This window comes from Marmota monax, unplaced genomic scaffold (assembly GCF_021218885.2).
Source record: "Marmota monax isolate L192 unplaced genomic scaffold, Marmota_monax_Labrador192_F-V1.1 WCK01_AAM20220418_F8-fsc00036, whole genome shotgun sequence".
In the NCBI taxonomy this organism is placed as follows: domain Eukaryota; kingdom Metazoa; phylum Chordata; class Mammalia; order Rodentia; family Sciuridae; genus Marmota; species Marmota monax.
In genome coordinates, this window is record NW_026694491.1 from 264,004 (window position 1) to 282,951 (window position 18,948).

General features: G+C 37.7%; 1 protein-coding gene across 6 annotated transcripts in view; it reads right to left on the bottom strand.

Annotated features, from left to right (window-relative positions):
• Nr1h4 (nuclear receptor subfamily 1 group H member 4) overlaps positions 1-18,948 on the bottom strand; it is a 72,733-nt gene that overhangs the window by 43,540 nt on the left and 10,245 nt on the right. For 3 of the 6 annotated variants that reach the window (XM_046419324.2, XM_046419322.2, XM_046419323.2), the window contains 2 exons: positions 14,999-15,125; positions 13,738-13,872 (listed from right to left, as the gene is read on the bottom strand). In XM_046419324.2, coding sequence (XP_046275280.1) covers positions 13,738-13,816 — 79 coding nt within the window. In that variant the 5' untranslated portion in view covers positions 13,817-13,872; positions 14,999-15,125. Of the gene's footprint in view, positions 1-1,173; positions 1,256-5,016; positions 5,170-13,737; positions 13,873-14,998; positions 15,126-18,948 lie in introns of those variants that run through there. The other 3 variants (XM_046419321.2, XM_046419320.2, XM_058571271.1) reach the window with 2 other exon arrangements.

The window sequence follows — 18,948 nt, forward strand, 5'->3', positions numbered from 1 at the left end:
AATTTTGCAAAATGCTAAAAAAATTTAATAAATCAAATTATATTGTGTGCATATATGTATGAATATGTAACAGTGAATCTCACTGATATATATAATCAATGAATTTTTTTTAAAAAGCAGATGCAAAATGTAATACACATAAATAAATAAGAGAGTATGTAAATGTGTGTGATTCATCAAAGTATTGTTAGATAACCCTAAACCAAAATCCCAGCCCCATCTCTTACGAACAGTGACACTTTAAGCAAATTACTTGTATTGATGAAGCTCAGTTTTCATAGCTGCAAGATTGGAATGAAAATATCTATATCCAAGGTTATATAGATCATTGAATGAGATAATACAGATTCACATTTTTGGGATCACATATGTTTTAGAATTTCAATTTTTTTTTTTATTTCAGAATAGAATGCAGTGGTATTTATATAACACTCTGGGACAAACCAAGAGTCAAACATAATATCTTCCACAGTGAAATGCATGAATAGTCAAATAAAGTAGAATAAGTAATAACCATAAATACTTTCACACCCATTTAGATGCAGTTTTGGCACCAAATAAAATTTGTGCCAAACTTAAAAAAAAAAAAAGCTTTCTAATGCTTTTTGGAATTTGAAATAGGCAATTTTATAGATAGAATTCTATATAGGCAGAATGCTCTTTGAAGTACTCAAAAGATGCTTAATATTATTACTATTGTTGGCAGAAAATTTTATAAAGTCCTTCCTAGACCAGGTACTTATTTGTATACTCTCTTTTCCCACAAAATCCCATGATGTAGATAATATTATTATGGCCCACTTACAAATAACCTGTGGCAGCCATTTGTAAACATTAATCATTTGGGGGCTGGAGTTGTGGCTCAATGGTAGGGTGTTTGCCTGGCATGTGTGAGGCCTGAGTTCAATCCTCAGCACTGCATATAAACAAATAAATAAAATAAAAGATCCATTGACCATTTTTTTTTTTAAAGTCAAGCAATTTTACTCCTACGTACCTAAGTAACTGAGATTTGAACTTTGGGAGTCTGACCTCAGAGCCCCTGCACTGAATCACACTCTGGGAGAATTTCAGATATAAGATGTTTCAAAAACATGAAAGCCTAAGCTTTCCTCTTCTTCCGCTCTCTTACTTGAGTTTGTTACTCTTTTCAGTGCCTCTGTTTGCATGTACCTTGCAACTAAGCCTGTGAGGCTCTGCCTCTCCCCAGGCATTTTCCATGTTCCATCTTCTCTATTCTTCTTCTTTTTTTAATCTGTAGATGGACATAATACCTTTATTTTATTTATTTATATTGGTGCTGAGGATTGAACCCAGCGCCTCCCACTTGCTAGGCAAGTGCTCTACCACTGAACTACAACCCTACTCCCCATTTGTTCATCTATAAAGAGAAGATTGTGCTAGATGATGTTCTAATTTTTCTTAATTCTAAAATCTTCATAAACATACGACTAATAGTTCATAAGCATCAGAATTCAAGACTTTTCTACAATGGCAAAGTGGGGTATATACATATTAAATGTTGTCAAAAAGAATGTGCTCTGCCATGACCCAGGAAATGACTAACAGCACACAATATACAGTATCTGTGAAAAAATCAATTTCCGTTCTTTCATGCCCAACTTATCCACATAAGCCAGCAGAAAAATCAGTACAGCTGACAGATGAAAAATTTTGGTAATGTTGCTTTGCCTTAGGACCCACAAAATGGAAAAATAAAAATATGAAATGATTATAGGAAAAAAAAGATAAAATATAAGCAAAATTGTGATCCGTTTCATAACCAAATGTGACTAAAATCTCCAGAGTGAATAGGATGGAAAAGAACTTAAAAAATAATAAAAGCATTAGTTTTGCTCATCCCTAGATTTTATCCTCCAGCATATTCCCTTAATTCTTTCCCTACAGCCCAGGTTCTCTCAAATACAAGGTTAAGCAACTCACCCACAGTCAAATAACCAATTACTGAAGGAATCTGGATTCTGTAGAATCCAAGGAAATGGACAATTTTTTTTCTCCTCTCAAACAATTTAAGATCTCTGAGCATTATTTCAACAAAACAAATATTTCCATAATCAAGAAACATAATATTCAACTCAGGCCAGATAATATTGATGTCATATTGATTCTCTGGAATCATCTAAATTAACATAGGATGTTTTACAAAGATATAGGTAATATGATGCCAAACAATAAAGTGGCAAAAATATGAGAATGGTACATAATAATAGTAAATAATGCTTCTATTCTCAAAGTATTTCACTGTGTGCTCACAAACTAGAGAGGTAAATATGCATAAAGCTTACAAGCAAAGAAACAACATGGCCAACATATTCCAAAATGGTTGGACCAGAACAATATCCACTATTATATGGAGTTCTTAAACAATTGCCTACCCTTTGCAGATCCAATTTCTTCCATAAAATGGGACCATTAACCCCCAGTCCTGCTATCTTAGATGGTAGTTCTGATATAAAACAAAGTTTGATAAGTCCAGTACCACTAAAAGACAAGCTGTTTCCCAAAGAACTTAGAAAAATCCCTATTTTAATGATAGCCAATTGATAGCTAATTCATACTTATTAACACAATCTGTTTTGATGACACAAATATGAGACAGTTCTTTCATTATAACTTGCTACTGGCAGACATTGTGTGAGGCTCTGAGGACATAATGGTGAATGAGACAGAAAAGGTTCTAGCCTTTCTCTCATTTGTGTGTTAAGGGATGGGAATGACAAGGAACTAAGAAAGCAAATAAAGACATTTTGTGACACAGAAGAAAAGGGGGTGGGGGGCAGGTAAAGTGATTCAAGTTTAAGGTACGTGATTTTTTTTTTTTAGTGGATTTTAAGGAGTCAGAAAATCTCCATGAAAGTTTAGGTAAGAGTTTTTAAATAAGAACACATGGATAAACTCCAGGGGAGTCTGAGAATCCCTGAAAAGGAAAACAGAATTCTGAGTAGGTTTCTAGCTTTTGATAGACTCTCTAAAGGACTATCATCTAAAGGAACTGCCTGAGATGATGGGTTCCATACCTATAAATATGGTGACTATTAACCCCATGGGGATACCGAACACTCAAGATGTGGCTAGTGATATGAAGGAATTAAATTTTTGAATCTACTTAATTCTAAGTAAATAAAATTTAAATAGTCACATGTGGCTCATGATTGTCATATCAGACATATAAAAAGTTTGTGACCAGAACCACTGTGCACCCAAGTGGGAGAATCAGGTTCACAATAATAATAGCAGCATTTTCCCATGACTTCAGTTTCTGATACTCCTGAGAAAGAGTCCAGGTTCCATCTAGTTGTTGTTGTTGTTGTTGTTTTATCTCTGGCACAATGCTGACCATAGCAAATGTCTAGAGACTGTTTATTGAATCAAAGTGAACAGAAAAATTGCCTTTTTGCCTTCCTTCATTTCCTATAATCCATGGTGTCTTGGCTGGACCGCACGACTTCATTTGTGAAGTTATTTGCTGATCCTGGCATCAGGCCTTTGTGATGTTGGTGCCTCTCCCTGCCTTGTCAGCTGAATGACCTCCTCCGCTGAGTTCTGTCCCAGTTCCCTCAGGTGGAATTAATCTCTCCTACCCGCTGTACACACCTCTACTATAGTGCTTATCTAAAGCACGTACACTTTTATTTGTTCAAGGCTTTTCTTCCATGCTAAACTTGAGGTGGTATGAAAACTACTTAAGAGTGTACTAGGAGTGGGAAAATCTGCATTCAAGTCACCTGCAGCTTCCTAGATGTGTGAACTAGGGAAAGACATTGAACTTCTTTAAGCTTCTATTTCTTCCTCCTTAAAGCTAGAATAATGTAGCTCCTATATCAAAGGTGGTAATACGGATGCACTAACATAAAGAATATAAAGTGATGGTGCCTGTGCAAACATTATGCATACATTCAGTACATTTTTGTTATTATCGTGGTTAGTCTCTGAACTTTTGAGGAGAAAATAATCAGATTATATTCCCTTTCTATTGTTTCTGGCACCTGACACAAAGTCTGACACATAGTAAATTTTTAATAAACGTGTGTTAAATTGAAAGGAATAGAAAATTTGCTTCCCCAGTCTTCCAACTAATTCCATTTCTGAATATGGTGTCAATCACTCTGAGACATCACATTTAAACAAAATGGTATGCTGCTAAGTCTGTGGTCAAAAATACATTCATAATTATAATTATCATAAAAATGTTTAGAATTTTTTTTGGTAGAGATTTTAAAAGGAGGGTTTCTGCTTTGAGAAAAGTGTTTAAATAATATTTATATTATACATTCTTTTAATTATAATGTATATTTTAATTCAGAGAGCACAAATAGCCTAAGTCTTACAGCTCAAATTTTCACTTATCTGATTTGCCATAGACCATTAGGAGAAACCTACTGTGAAACTAGTTTATTACATTCACGTTTCTTATTTTATATTTATTGTTTTTTATCACATCCCCTAGTTTGAAATACATTTTATACCATGATACCTACCCAAACTTAAACATATATAACTGAAAGTTTCCATCAAATGACCCATTTAATTCTTGAAGGACACACTGTCATTTCTAGACTATTCTACTCTGTTCTGTTCCAGTTTTTAATACTAGTCACTAAATAGACTTCATGATCTACTGAGACCTTAGGCTAACCATTTTTAAAATAAAACATTAAACAATGTACTTTAATTTTTTTCAAGTGTGCATTGACATTAACATTCACATTTCACTTGACTTAAAAGAATGGTGCTAATTTGAAAGAATGGTGCTAATTGAACCTAATATCCTACAAAGAATTTTAGAGAAAACAGAATTAGTCTCAATAAGATACTCACCTGCTTAGAACCCTATAAAAATCACCCAACCCAACCTTTTACCCCCATCTTCTAGATGTGACTGAATCATCTCTGATAGAGATCTACTGCTATAATCTCAAGCAAAAGACCCACAGATTTCCTCTGTCCAGCTGCAAAATCTCAACCTGGGACCTCGTGTGAACAGTATCCTCCTACCTTTAGCAGGCTTCACATTCATCATTTCTGTAACAAATCCCGACGGTGTATGGCTGTGGGGAGGACTAATTTGAACTGGATTTTCTAACCCCTGAAACTGCATTACCATTCTTAGCTAATTCACAGCAACTGAAAATGAGACTAGGTAAGAAGTGAGAGAGGCCAGAGGTTGTGTAGTTTACTGATTAACTTCATTTCAGAGTAGAATATTTGTAAATGTTTATGAGAAAAGTCCTCCATGCCAAATTGCCTAGTAAGCTGGAAACCAGTCTCTTAAACAAACATTTTTGGGCAACACTTTTCCAGCTTAAGAACTTTTACAGGGTAAGTTTCTATTCAGTGGCTCTACGTCTGTATTTTGAAGAGCAAGTATCATGCTCTAGGTCTTAACAGTTGTCCCTATCAGAAAGCAAGAAGGTAATGTCAGGAAGCTATAAGACTAATGCTTAAATGTGGAGTCCTACCAACCTGGCCAGCTGGGTTTGTATCTGGTATGTTGAATTGTGTCCCATCCTACCCCCAAAATTCCTATGTTGAGATCTTAATCCCCAATGTCTCAGAATGAGACCTTGTTTTATAATCCATAAAAAATATCTTTGTATGTAGATATAACCAAATTTAAATGAAGATTAGGATGAACTCTAATCCAACATGGTACACAGGCACACATGGAAAGAAGGTAATATGAAGAAACAGAGAGGAGACAGCTAAGAGAGAGGGCCTAGATCAGACTTTTCCTTCACAGCCCTCAGAAGAAACCAACCCTGCTGACAACTGATTTCAGACTTCTGGCTTTTAGAACTGGAAGATCATACATTTTTGTGGCTTAAGTCACCATGTTTATGGTACTTTTGTTCTAGCAGCCCTAGTAAACTAATACACCATCATTCTTGGTTGGCATTTACTAGCTCTGTGGACCATGAACAAATTCCTTAACAATTTTCTGACTCTGTTTCTTTATTTGTAAAAATGGGGCTGATAAAGTTATATGTGGATTAAATATTTATAAAAATCTTGGCACAATGTATGACCCCCTGTCATCAATATATTGATGTTATGATTATTCAGCTTTGGACTCATGTTGCAGCTTGGGTTGTTTACAAAACAGAAATAATTCCATTTTGTATCTTGTAGCATAATTTCTGGACATCAAATTTAAATCTATTGGTTACTTTTTAGAGAGAAAGTTCTAGGAGAGAATTCAGTAGGGCCAAGGTTGAACCCAGGCATCATACAGTCAAACATGTATAAACTTAGGCAAGTCTCTTAGATCCTGTGGGCCCCATTTTATTATACTAAAAGATAGTAGAACACAGGTAATAATTCCTGCCCTCATAGGACCGTTATGAAGGTAAAATGAGATAATGAACATGAAAGCAGTTTTAAGAGGTAAAGGTGATATATAAATGTAGTGATTGCCAAGACTTCTCTACAGTATTTGCAAGTACACAAAGTGATTCCCAAGACATTATCTCCTTGCATCTTCACTCCTTGACTTTGAAGAAGGTATTATTTATGAGGCCTACTATCTTCAATCCCTTTTTACAGTGAGGCTAAGTGATTTGTGTAGAGTGACCCAGTTGGTAGGAGATGGAGCAGGGACTTCAACCCAAGACCTCTGGTTCAAAATCTTGTGGTTGAAAAACTAAGGTTCACTCTCCTGAATTTACCAAGAAAGAAGAAAAGAGTGGTGGTCTGCGGGTATGTTTTGGCTTGCATTGCTCAATCAAGAGTTGCCATTTGCTACTCTCAGTTTAGCTCTGACCTCATTCTCCTCACCTCAGAATCCAAGAACTCTCCTTGCCCTGAGAGGATCTCAGTTGGAAGGTCTACCCAAAGGATGTGAACCAAGACAAAAAATCTCCAAATGTTCTATTTCAAGAATTCTCCACTGTTTTTTCACTGATCAACATAAATGGACCTATCTGTTACTCAAAAACATCAATTCTAAATAAGAAATGAGTGGGATAATTTAGAGGATCCAAGAGTCCCTGGTAACTGAGTGAAACTCATACAGAATGTTCTCAATGTAGGATGAATCGGATCCCCTTATATCTTTTGGAGATGATCAACTGCCTTATGTTATCTTTTTCTTCTAAAAATACTTTTTTTCCTGCAAATCTGTCCTGTCTGCAGCAGTAGCCACTAGCTGTATATGGTTATTTAAATTTAAACCAAGTTAAATTAGAGTCAGTTCCTCTTTCACACGGGTCACATTTTAAGTGTTCAATAACCACACATGGACAGTGGCTACTAGATTGGACAAAGTAGATCTAGAATAGTCCATCATCACAGAAAGTTTTATTGGACAGCACTGTGGTAAGTGGAACTTGGGAACAATGTGAATGATAGGTCAATCATGTTGAGTAGGGCTTTGGCTATGAAGGTATGAAAAAGGGGAAGTCCCAGAAAAAAAAATATTGACAATGCTTTTCTGAGCACTATTCTTGAGAAGAGATGTGGTCAACAGAGTCTAACATAATCTCATTGGAAAGGCTTTCTCCATTGAATACGTGAATAGAACTGTTCTCTTAGCCTGGAGCCTTTAAACATTCAAATCTGACTCCATGTCCTGATTATATTTTGGTGGCCTACTTACTAATATGGAATGTTAAGCAGGTTATTTAATATCTTTAAACATCCATTTTCTCACCACGGAAGGGGGAATAGTAATGGCATCCACCTCAGAGGAGTGTTGTCAGAATTGGTATTAATGGCAGATACAGTACAGGTACTGACCATGTGCCTGGCATTCTTCTGAGCGCTTTATTGAATAAGGCAAAGAATTTACTACAGAGTTAAGGAATTTGCCTAGGATCATAGACTAGTAGATGCAGAAATAGAACTGAGCCAGGAAGTCTGCTAACAAATCTACACTGCACTTAGTACGATGGCTGACCTATAGTTAACACTGTAATTCTTCTATCTCTATAAATTTACAAATTTGAAATATTTCTCAGCTTGGTGTCCTCTGAGAATCTGTTTCTGAGCCTGCAAGGTTGAGAGCTAGATCCTGGAATGCAGTGGAGTCTCCTATCAGCCTTTCAACTTGTCCGTTGTATGTCTTTACCAAACTATTCATGCCCTACCTAAAATAAGCATTAATCTTGTTTTGTAATAAGGAAAGGCTCATTCAATATTTCTTTCCTTTCCCAAGTCCTTCATTGCACTAACAGGAATAAGAGATCTGAGATTCCTTGACAGAGTAAAAACCAAAGCCACAATGAATTAACAAAAACTTTAGAGACTGATTAGAGCTGTGGGAGAAATGTGAATAAGAAATTAATAGTGATGAAATGGTTCAAGTATGCTGAAACAAAGCTTCATTTTTTTTTCTGAGCCAATGGTAGCTTTCCATGTTCTGGAAACTTTACATTTTAATTCAACCAATAAGTCAAAACTACATTCACTTGAGTTGAACTCAATGAGATGGAAAAATACACTTGAAATCAAGTGTCAGAAATATTCTACAAAAGTGCATCTCAAGACTTTGAATTGTATTTTAAAACATCTACATGACTCTATAACATCTGAAAGAGTCTTTTAATTTAAGCTTATGTCATAAGCAAGAACCAGATTCCAAAGTGAGTACCTTCTATAAAAATAAAGCATACACAGGGGCTGGGGCTATAGTTCAGTGGTAGAGTGCTTGCCTAGCATGTGCAGGGCCCTGGGTTCAATCTCTAGCATTTCAAAATAAAATAAAATAAAGCAAGTGCAGAAAAAAATGGCTATACATAGCTGAGTGACACATGAAGCAAGAAAAAATAGCCAAAGAAAATGGAATGTAAGTTATGAGGATTGTATGGGATCTGCCTTCTGCCACTTGTTGAGCCTCTCAAAATGGGGCTTTGGAAAAACTGTTAGATACAATAATAAAAAGAATATAAAACGTGGATCTCAAAGCTATTGCTAGCAATACTGTAATGCCAACGTGAGACAGATCATGTGTTCCCTTCCCTAAAGGACACAGAAATGTGTTTACATATTGTTAATTTTATTGGGTCTTTGAAAATTCTTTGCACTCAACAATGCTAAGATAAACAGTACTTCCTTCTTTTAATGAGCAAAGTAGTGTTTATCATTTCAACAATTTAAATATAACACATTCCTTTCAAACCCTGGATTAATTAGTATGTTTCATGATGACTTGCAGTTTGCAGAACACTTTCCCACACAGTCCATTCATTCCTCCCTTGTGCTGTGAAGTCATTAGCACCTCTATTTCACAGGGGAGAGAACAGAAGTTCAGAAAGTGTCACTTGCCTTGGAGACTTTTTTTTTTTTTTCAATTTCATTTCTTTTTTTCCCACTCACATTCAGTGAACTTTTTCCAATATGACTGAGATAAATGAATCGAGATGAACCACTCTGGGGACTTCGGGCATGGGAGTGTAAGTCTACACTTTCTCTGTTTATTCTCCTCCATTATTACAATGCTTTGCTTATTAGTCTTAAAAGTTCTGTGGCTTTTTAGTTTTTAAATCAAAATTTGCTAAAAGAAAATATAGATTTTAATTAATATACCACCCCTGACCCTGTTCACTATGTCAAAACATGGAAAGCTGTGGACTTTGTCATTACTGCCTTTTATTATGCATTAATCATATACCTTGCCTTCATTCAAAGAGATGCCTTTTTAAAACCACCGAATTAATCTTTGACCGAGTTTCCTGGCTTGCAGGCTCTCTCAAAGGAAAGGAGACTTCTCTTGTGAGGTCACCAAGTCCTTCCATTCCGAGTCATCTGTGGGGATTCAGTTACCTATGGTCTAGTTTCCCATCTGGATTTACCAGGGCAGCAGACTAAATTAAAGGGCCTCGGGAAGGTGATTCTAGTATCTCATCTTTAGCTCCATTTTGCCCAAGCTTTTTCCTCCTTTTTCTGGTGATGATGTCACAGTCCTTCGGCCACCTCTGACTTGATTTGCAGCTCAAGTTATCCTACATGAGCACAGACTCACCTCAGGCTGACAGCCTGTTATTTCAAGAACATGCTGCCCGCCCTTTTGCTTTCTGACCAGAACTTCTCCAACAGCACAGGAAAGAGCTGGACTTGAGCACGAGGACAGCCCAGAACTACAGGAGAGTCAGTGACCCTCAAGGATGACTCTCAACCAATGGGAACCAGAGACTGGTTATTAAACATTCCAGTCCCTGATCCCTTCACTGACAATTCTCTATGCTACTCCCAAGGGCATCAAGCTCACGTTGCTCATAGCAGTGATCAGGATCACTCACCTCACATTGATTCCCTTCCTTCGCTATCTCATCACCTCAGTCCCTCACATCTGCTCCCCCATCACCTCTCATATAAAAACTGCCTGCACACCATCCTTCCTTCAGGCTCTGCTTTTTTGGATTAATCATTTCTATGGGTGGAGATAATCCCCTTTATCTTAGGCAAAACCTTTGAAGAATGAAGAGCCCATGGCTGAAAGTTATCATTGAAAAGGTCTTTAGTGTCTCCAGCACCCATTAGTGAGTGCTCAACAGTATTTGTCTTCAATAGAGGTCACCTTCCCAGTGTCTTCAGGTTGGGATTTAATTATGGCTCTATACTAACCTGCAATGAGAGGGACCATGCCCAAGGCCACCTTGAATGGACCAGTCAAGTCATGTACAAAGTGAGTTCCACAGAGTCACCACTTCCTGACATGGGCAACTACAACATTTTGTAGACTCAAATGTTAAAACTAAGCCAGGTGCGGTGGCATACACCTGTAATCCCAGCTACTGGGGAGCTGAGACAGGAGGATTGAAAGTTCTAAGGCCAGCCTCAGCAATTTAGTAAGATCTTCAGCAACTTAGTGAAACCCTATCTCAAAATAAAAAATAAAAAAAAGGTCTGAGGATGTGGCTCAGTGGTAAAGTGCCCCGGGCTAGATCCCCAGTACCAAAAAAAAAAAAAAGAAGAAGAAGAAGAAGAAGAAGAAGAAGAAGTCAAAACTAGATGGAGGTCCCGAAGTTACTAGCCTAACTATCCTGTTTTACCAACCGAACGGGAATGAGCTATTCCAGCTGCACAGGTGGCTAATGGAAGAGCAGGTCCAAAGTCAGACTAGACTCTAGACTTCCTACTGCCCTCAGTAAGAAGGGGAAGACAAGGTCCCTCCAAGTCCAGACTTGAGGACTTTGCACTTGCTATTCCCTCTTTCCAGAACGTTCTCAGCTCCTAGTCTTTCAGTCTGAGTTAAATTGTCAATTCCTCAAAAGCTTTCCCTTACCACATCAGATAGGGCAGCCCATCCTCCTGTCCCAATGACATTGTCCCATGTTGTTGTTTTCATAACACTTACCATGACCTGATATTATTTCATTTATTTACTTACTTACATGTTTATCGTGAGCCCACTCTCCATCAGGATCTTTTCTAATTCTCTACTCCAATACCCAGCTGTTCATCAGTGCTCAACATTTGAATGGACAAAGTGATAGTTCTCCCATACTCTATGCCATAAACCTCACTTGCCATTATTGGAACATGATGACTAGTTTTGAGTACACAGACTATTGGAAAAGAGTCCAGGTTTCTGGTTAGTTGGACCCATAGATTAACCCTTCTGCACCTCTGGCATAGCTTAAGATCCAGAGTGATAAGTTAGGCCCTGAGGCTACTCATACATGAGCAAAGTCTTTTTTCCTTATGTGTTCCACACTAAACTCAGGGAAGGGGTGGTCAAAGAATTCATGTGTCAGCAAGACACACAAAAAAGATGGAGAAGAGGAAGGAAGGAATCAATCATCCTCCCCTTTGGCCTACCTCTAGCCCAGATGTGTTGAGTCGAATAAGACTGAGGCCATAGAGGAAATGTATTTAGAAAGAATGCTTTAGGTCTGGCTCTACAGCTTAGTGGGACAAAGCTAATCATACATGGTGATTAGCTTACCAGAAGAGGGGACCAGATAAAGAGGTGAAGAAACTGCTCCATCCAGCACTAGCAGCCATACATTGCATCTCAGGCACCTTGTACTACACATTTGCAGAAACCTTAGATGCAGTGTTAGGAAACAGTGAGAATGATGTAGCCAAAGAGAGAGGAGGGGAGCACAATGCAGAAAGCAGGAGTCTCACTGCATCCTGAGCAATCATTTTCAGGTGCTTCCAGCCAAAAAGCACCTTCAACGGCCTTTTCTCTATTCACTGACATCTTTTTCACCTCCTGGCTGCTCAGGTGAACTTACGACCTGGTGCTCTTGCTTACAACTGGGCTAGTTCGTAAGAGACACCTACCACTTCCTCCCCGCGTGCAAACTGGAGCCGCACAGATTGGTTTAATAATGTTCAGACTGGGAGATTGCAACACGTGTTGTAAAATTTTAGAGCAGGAAATGGCAGTTTTTATTTGAAAAACCTTCTTAAGTGGAATTTTCCTTAGTCTTTAGTAAGTACTAATTGTCCTAATTTTGTTGTGAGTTATGATTGTTAGAGCAATAATTAGGAAGCTGTCTATACAACGTTTTTTCTAAAGAGCTAAAGGAAAGCAGACCAGAAGCAAAAGGTCAAGTGGCCAGACATCGAGGCAGGGCCTCCCACAGCCCTTGACTGCATCTACAGGCTAAAGAAATAAGAGCCAGTGGGTATGAGGAAAACTGGATTTCATAAGTAATTACTGCCACCTTTGGTCTCACTGAGAGTCACTGATCAACATCTCCTTATTTCATCAACCTCTTTCCCCCTACTTGTATAACTTACTACTGCATTGCTATATATCGAGTAGATTCAAGGATTAATGAAACATGGTCACTATCCTTAGATGCCCTTATACTATATTGCAGGCAGACATGTAAATAGGTAATGCAAATAATGACCTAACAACCCATTACACAGTAAAATGATAGTGACTAGGAGGGTAATAGAGTAAACTATAGTATCTCCTAGGGATATCTGAAACCAAATATGGGATCATACCTCAACACACTGAACTTGTGGGAATTTCAAGTGCCCCACATTTTCACAGTCATAGTCTACCATGGTTCATATATCAAGGTCAGATGAAGACTGGGAATATCCTGGCCTCCCAGCAGTGTTCTTATACAGAAGGGAATAGTTTTAAGTGTGGCAGGAAGGCTGCCTGCCCCACCCAAAATGCCTCATTTTGACTCTGCTTATATTCTCAATTGAAACCTTTTATAAGGAGATGTTTTTCGTACATGCATAAAGTGGAGCAATATACCATTTTATGGTACCATCTAGTTACAGATCTACTGGAAACAACTCAGAACAATTTGTCCTTAGTCCAGTTTCAATGACTAATCCCAACACTGTGCCATAGATTCCCCCAGCACTGGAGGAATGGTGGAAAGGAAACCTACTGCAGAGCTGTAATCCAAGTCTTTAATAAATATAATATTAAACCATACAAATCATGATTTCATACTTTATACCTGCTATAATAATATTAGAATTAGCCCTAGAGTTACTCCCAGCTCTGTTAATTATCTAGCCTCATGGCCTTGGGCAAGTCCCAAAGCTCTTGCAGTCCTCATCTATTTAAAAAGAAAAAAAAAAAAAGACAATTTGGTTCAATGAATCCAAGGTCCGCTCTGCCTCCAACTTGGCAGGGTAGCTAACATTTATTGAGTACTTAAAAGATTAAAAGGAACAAAAACATTTTCTTGACTCTCTGTTGAACTAATTATCTCAGGGGTTTTTTTTCCTTGTGTACTTCCAAATGGTAGTTTCTTTTTTATGGATATTTAAGTCAACTTGACAACTTACCAAATAAATTTTCAGAAAGAGAAAATTCATCCATGGCTGGTATATGGGAGTGTTCAATAAGATTCATTTTTGTTCCCATTCAAACTTTTCAATTTGAGAATGCACTTTCATCATGGTGGTCTTCAAATAAAAACCCTGAAAGGCAAATACATAGACAGTGTGCAAGGTGGATATGGAGCTGGTTCACAGACATGAGGAAGGAGAGGGAAGTCTGATTTACAAAAGTACAAATGGCTCCTTTGTAGACATTTTGCTATAGCCTTTCTCAACATTTATCATGCTTACACCTTATTTGGACTTAAAAATGTCCAAGATGTATGCTTTCAGAAGAGATACTCTTAGGTATCTAGGGAAACACCATATGTTTTCATTTAAATTTCAGCAATTGGAGATTTGAACAGAATATATGGCATTTTAGTTATGACTTGCTTTTACATTTAGAAAGAAAAACAGAAACAAATATAAAAGCTTTGATTAATTATTAAATATAAATATAAAAGCTTTGAGATCAATTATTATCTGTGTGCGGTGGTGCATGCCTGTAATCCCAGAGGTTCAGGAGGCGGAGGCAGGAGGATTGAGAGTTCCAAGACAAGCCTCAGCAAAAACAAAGCACTGGGATTGGGATTGTGGCTCAGCAGTAGAGCGCTCGCCAAGCACAGGTAGGACCCGGGCTCGATCCTCAGCACCACATAAAAATAAAGGCATTGTGTTGTGTCCATCTACACCAAAAAATAAATATTAAAAAAAAAAAACAAAGCACTAAGCAACTCAATGAGACCCTGTCTTTAAAATAAAATACAAAGTAGGTCTGGGAATGTGGCTTAGTGTTTGTGTGCCCCCAAGTTCAATCCCCAGTAACAAAACAAAAAAAAAATGGATCCATGGTTTATTATCTTAAACTTTATTTGAAAGTTGACCAGGTTTGTGTAAACATACAACAGTAGTAAAATACTTCCTGCTGAAACTTTCTTGATAATTTGTGCATGGTCAGCACATCAGAAATTCAGAAAGTGTTCCCCCAAGATCTTCTTTATTTCTGCCTTTTAGTGGGAGTTTCAGGGACTTGCATTTTCACTCTCATGTTTACCTGGGTAATATTTTAGAATAGGGTAAAAGGAGGTTATGATAAGGCTGGGGGTGTAGCTCAGTGTTAGAGCACTTGCCTACATGTATGAAGCCATGGTTCACCCTCCAGTAACACAAAGAAGAAGAAAAAGAAAGAGATTATGGTAAAAAGAAAACTAATGGTAAATCTCACCGAAATGTCTGAAGTTTCATCCTGAGGAAATTTCCAGACTAAGTCCAAGAGAAGCAATGCTCACTTTGAGTTGATATCACTAAGTCTTCTTTTCTTCTTTCCTTCTTCCCAAGATGTTCTCTACCTCCTAAGAAGTAATTTGAAAGATCGAATGATGAAAGGTGCGCTGGTTTCTGAGGATGATTTTCAAATCATTTTATCCTATCTCTACCAAGAAATCATTTTGTTTACCAAGAAATATTTATATTTATTACCCAAAAAGAAAACATCAGGGTTTTGTTGAACAAATATTTATTTCATTAGAATTTCCCCCCCTATTTGGCTTCTATTTCTCTCTTACTCATCAAATGTCCCCGCTCACACAGAAGTCAATTTCAGATACATCTGGCTTCTGTTAAGGTAGTCCACCAGAAGCCAGTTTTCTTCATTTGTTTGTTTATTCGTGCTTTAAACATCATTTACTGAGCACTTATTCTACCATAAACTACTTACTGGATCTTTGGAAATAAAATGGTGACAGTGGAAAAAAGAAATCTGTGATCCTTGATATCAAGCTTATTGAGGAATAGACATTGAAAAAGTAACATGAACACTCAGATGATTACATAGTGTCCTGAACACTGGTTACTAAGGCAAAGAACAGGGTGCTCTAACAGAGAGCGTAGGTGTGAAAAGACAGGGATAGGGAAGTAGCTGGAAGATGACATGGTTTCAGGGTCCTTTTAAAGATGGGCAATACTGGTAACATCTGAATTGTGAGAAAATACTAGAGAGGGAGTAAAGAAGCAAAAATGAGAGTCCCCTGAGAAGGGACACAAGCTATGTCCCCTGGGGGAGAATCAGACAGGCCTGGGTCCATAATAAGCCACCGGTGTAGCCCTATAAACTCTACTGAACTCGATTATCAGACTCTACGAAGACAGGCTGCTTGCTGGGACAAAACTCATTCTAAAGTCAGGGGGTGCTAGGAACCCTGATTTTTCATCCCAGAGCACAACCTCAGTCATTAAAGAAATGCATAATTCTCAGTGTAGCTGTGTTTGACTCTGGATGTTTTTCTACCACCCAGAGGAGAGAAGACCTATAAATAAAAATGAAGCTTGGAAACACTGAAGTATAAGGCAGACTCTTCCACAGAACACCACGAGTAAGAGAGATGGTTCATCTCAACCCCACCCTTATCTTCAAATAACTCGGCTATATAGTGTGGTGGAACTTTGAACCCCAGAGAGCCCAGGGCCTTCCTGGGGCAATTGTGAAACAGAAGCAGCATCACAACCCATAGAGAAGCACCCAGCAGAGTAACACAACTAACTACTGGGTGAATGGTGCACTGCCCACCCCACCCCCCAACAAAGCACAGTGGGAGGAGAAGTCAGAACAAACTTGATTATGAGCCTACAGAGACCTCAGGACACTTCTGAAGTGTTTGGAGGTTGTTAGTGGGAGGAGACGCTCCGATAGGGAGCTGGAGGTCCTGAGGGCAATGCCAGTGACAGTTGAGTTGTGGCTCATAATGGGATCTCATTCATACTCACAAACTAGTCTGAGACTAGAGATATTCAAGTTTCAATACATAAATACCAATTGTATAAGTATGGATATGAACACACATATGAATCACATATACTAAATATATATATATATATATATATATATATATATATATATATATGTATTTATTAGCTTATTTAATAAATAAGTTAAAAGCCCTCCAAAACTTAGGCCACTACTGCTCTAGATAGTTTCCCCTATTTGTGGATTAGGAAATTCTACAATGAAAAGTAAATAATGATTTTTCCTAATATCCAACCCAAATTTATATCCTATAGCTTAAGTCCCATTTCCTCTGGCCTTTAAAAAAAATGGGGAGGGGCTGGGCGTGGTGGTACAAGCCTGTAATCCCAGCAGCTCAAGAGGCTGAGTCAGGAGGATCATGAGTTCAAAGTCAGCCTCAGCAAAAGTGAGATGCCAAGCAACTCAGTGAGACCCTGTCTCTAAAAAAATACAAAATAGGGTGGGGGATGTGGCTCAGTGGTTGAGTCCCTGAGTTCAATTCCCAGTACCCCCAAAATAAATAAATAAATAGATAAATAAATTTTATATATATATATATATATATATATATGTAGGGGATGTAGCTCAGCAGTAGAGTACTTGCCTAGCATGTACAAGGCTCTGGGTTCTATCCCCAGCAACACACACACACACACACACACACACACATACACTGAAAGAAAGAAAAAGATTATAAATCTGTAACTTTTTGATTTTAGGTTTCCCTCTGTGCTTTTCTTTCCTTGAATGATTTTTTTGTTTAATTTTTGTAAGAGAGAGACTCTTTGACTACACTGCCCAGGCTAGTCCCAAACTCTTGGGCTCACCTGTTCCTCTTACCTCAGCCTTGTGAGTAGCTAAAACTATAGCAGGCACCTTTGTACCCAGAATCTCTCTCTCTTTTTTTTTTTTAACCTTGAACAATGTTCATAAACCTTTCCCATACTTCAACTCTCTAATACTTTCAAGGTATACTCATTTTCATTTTGGATTCCTGTAATATTCATATAAACTTGGCACTTTAAATTCAAGTGCTTGGCACACAATAGGCCCCAAAGAAATGTTGGCTCACTTAAATTATCTGTATTTATTGCTTTTCTTGCTTAGTTTTGCCAAATCCATGACATTTGGCATGCTCTTCCTGGAAAAAAAATGACATAAGATAAGGATTTCATTCTTTCATTGCATAAGCTTTAGGATAATTTATTATTTGCTCACCCAAGTGAAAGTCCAATTCCCCTAATTCTGAATCATTCAGATGATTATCCCTGGCAGGAGACCCACCACGTTTGTGCCCTTGAAAGCTAGCAACAAAACTTTTAAACCCAGATAGCTACAAAGGGTTCACTCAAACCAGTTTCAATAGATTTACAAATCCTGAAGGGTTTTTTTTTTTTAAGGAAATTCTTTAATTTTTGAAGTGATAGCACAAATAAATGGTATTTTAGTCTGTTTTGTGTTGCTATAACAAAACACTTGCCTGGATATCTTATTAGGTAAAGAGGTTTATTTGATTCATGGTTCTAGTAGCTGGAACATGGCACTGACATTCTGGCAAGGGCCCCTGTCTGTATCACAACAGGGGGAAGAAATGGAAAGGGATATTGCCACATGCAGATTGGGCCAAGTACATGGAGTGGCCTTGCTAACAACCTATACTTGGAAGAAGGGGTTTACTTTTTGAAACCAGCATTAATCCCTTCTGCTATGTTCCACCTCTTTTTTTTTTCTTTAAGAGAAACTGGATTTAATTAAATAAAAAACTTCTGTGGAAAAAAAAATACCAGGAAAGAGAAAAGAAAATTTTAACAGGATTTTTGTTTGTTTGTTTGGAAGAGCTATTGTAACCCAGTTTTTTTTTTCTTTCTACCTCTTAAAGGCTCCACCATTTCTTGACATTGATACACTAGATCCAAGCTTTTAGCCCATGAATCCTAAAGGAGACACACTCAAGTCATATCCAAACCTTAGCACATAGCAAGTAATTTAAGCAGCATACTGGAAAATAAATCTTCCCAGCTCAATCACCCATTACACTAACCAAAATACAATGAGAGTGGCAAGTTTCCTGTGTCTCCTTCCAGATACTAAGTCTGTTTTTCACATAAAGAGACTTTTTAAGTACTATATCTGATAAGAAGTTCACAAACTTATCTGCTGCTATTTTTGTGTCACCTGTGAGTTTAGGATGGTTTTAAAATCAAAAGAAGTATGTTTTTTGGCATGTGAAAGTTATATTAATTTTAAAATCTGGTGTCCATAAAGACTTATTGGTACATAGCCACACTCATTTTTGATGGCATGTGTTTATATGCTGTCTCCCCACAATGTCAGAACTGAGTAGTTGCAACACAAGATTGCATGACCTGAGAAGCCAAAGATATGTATTACTT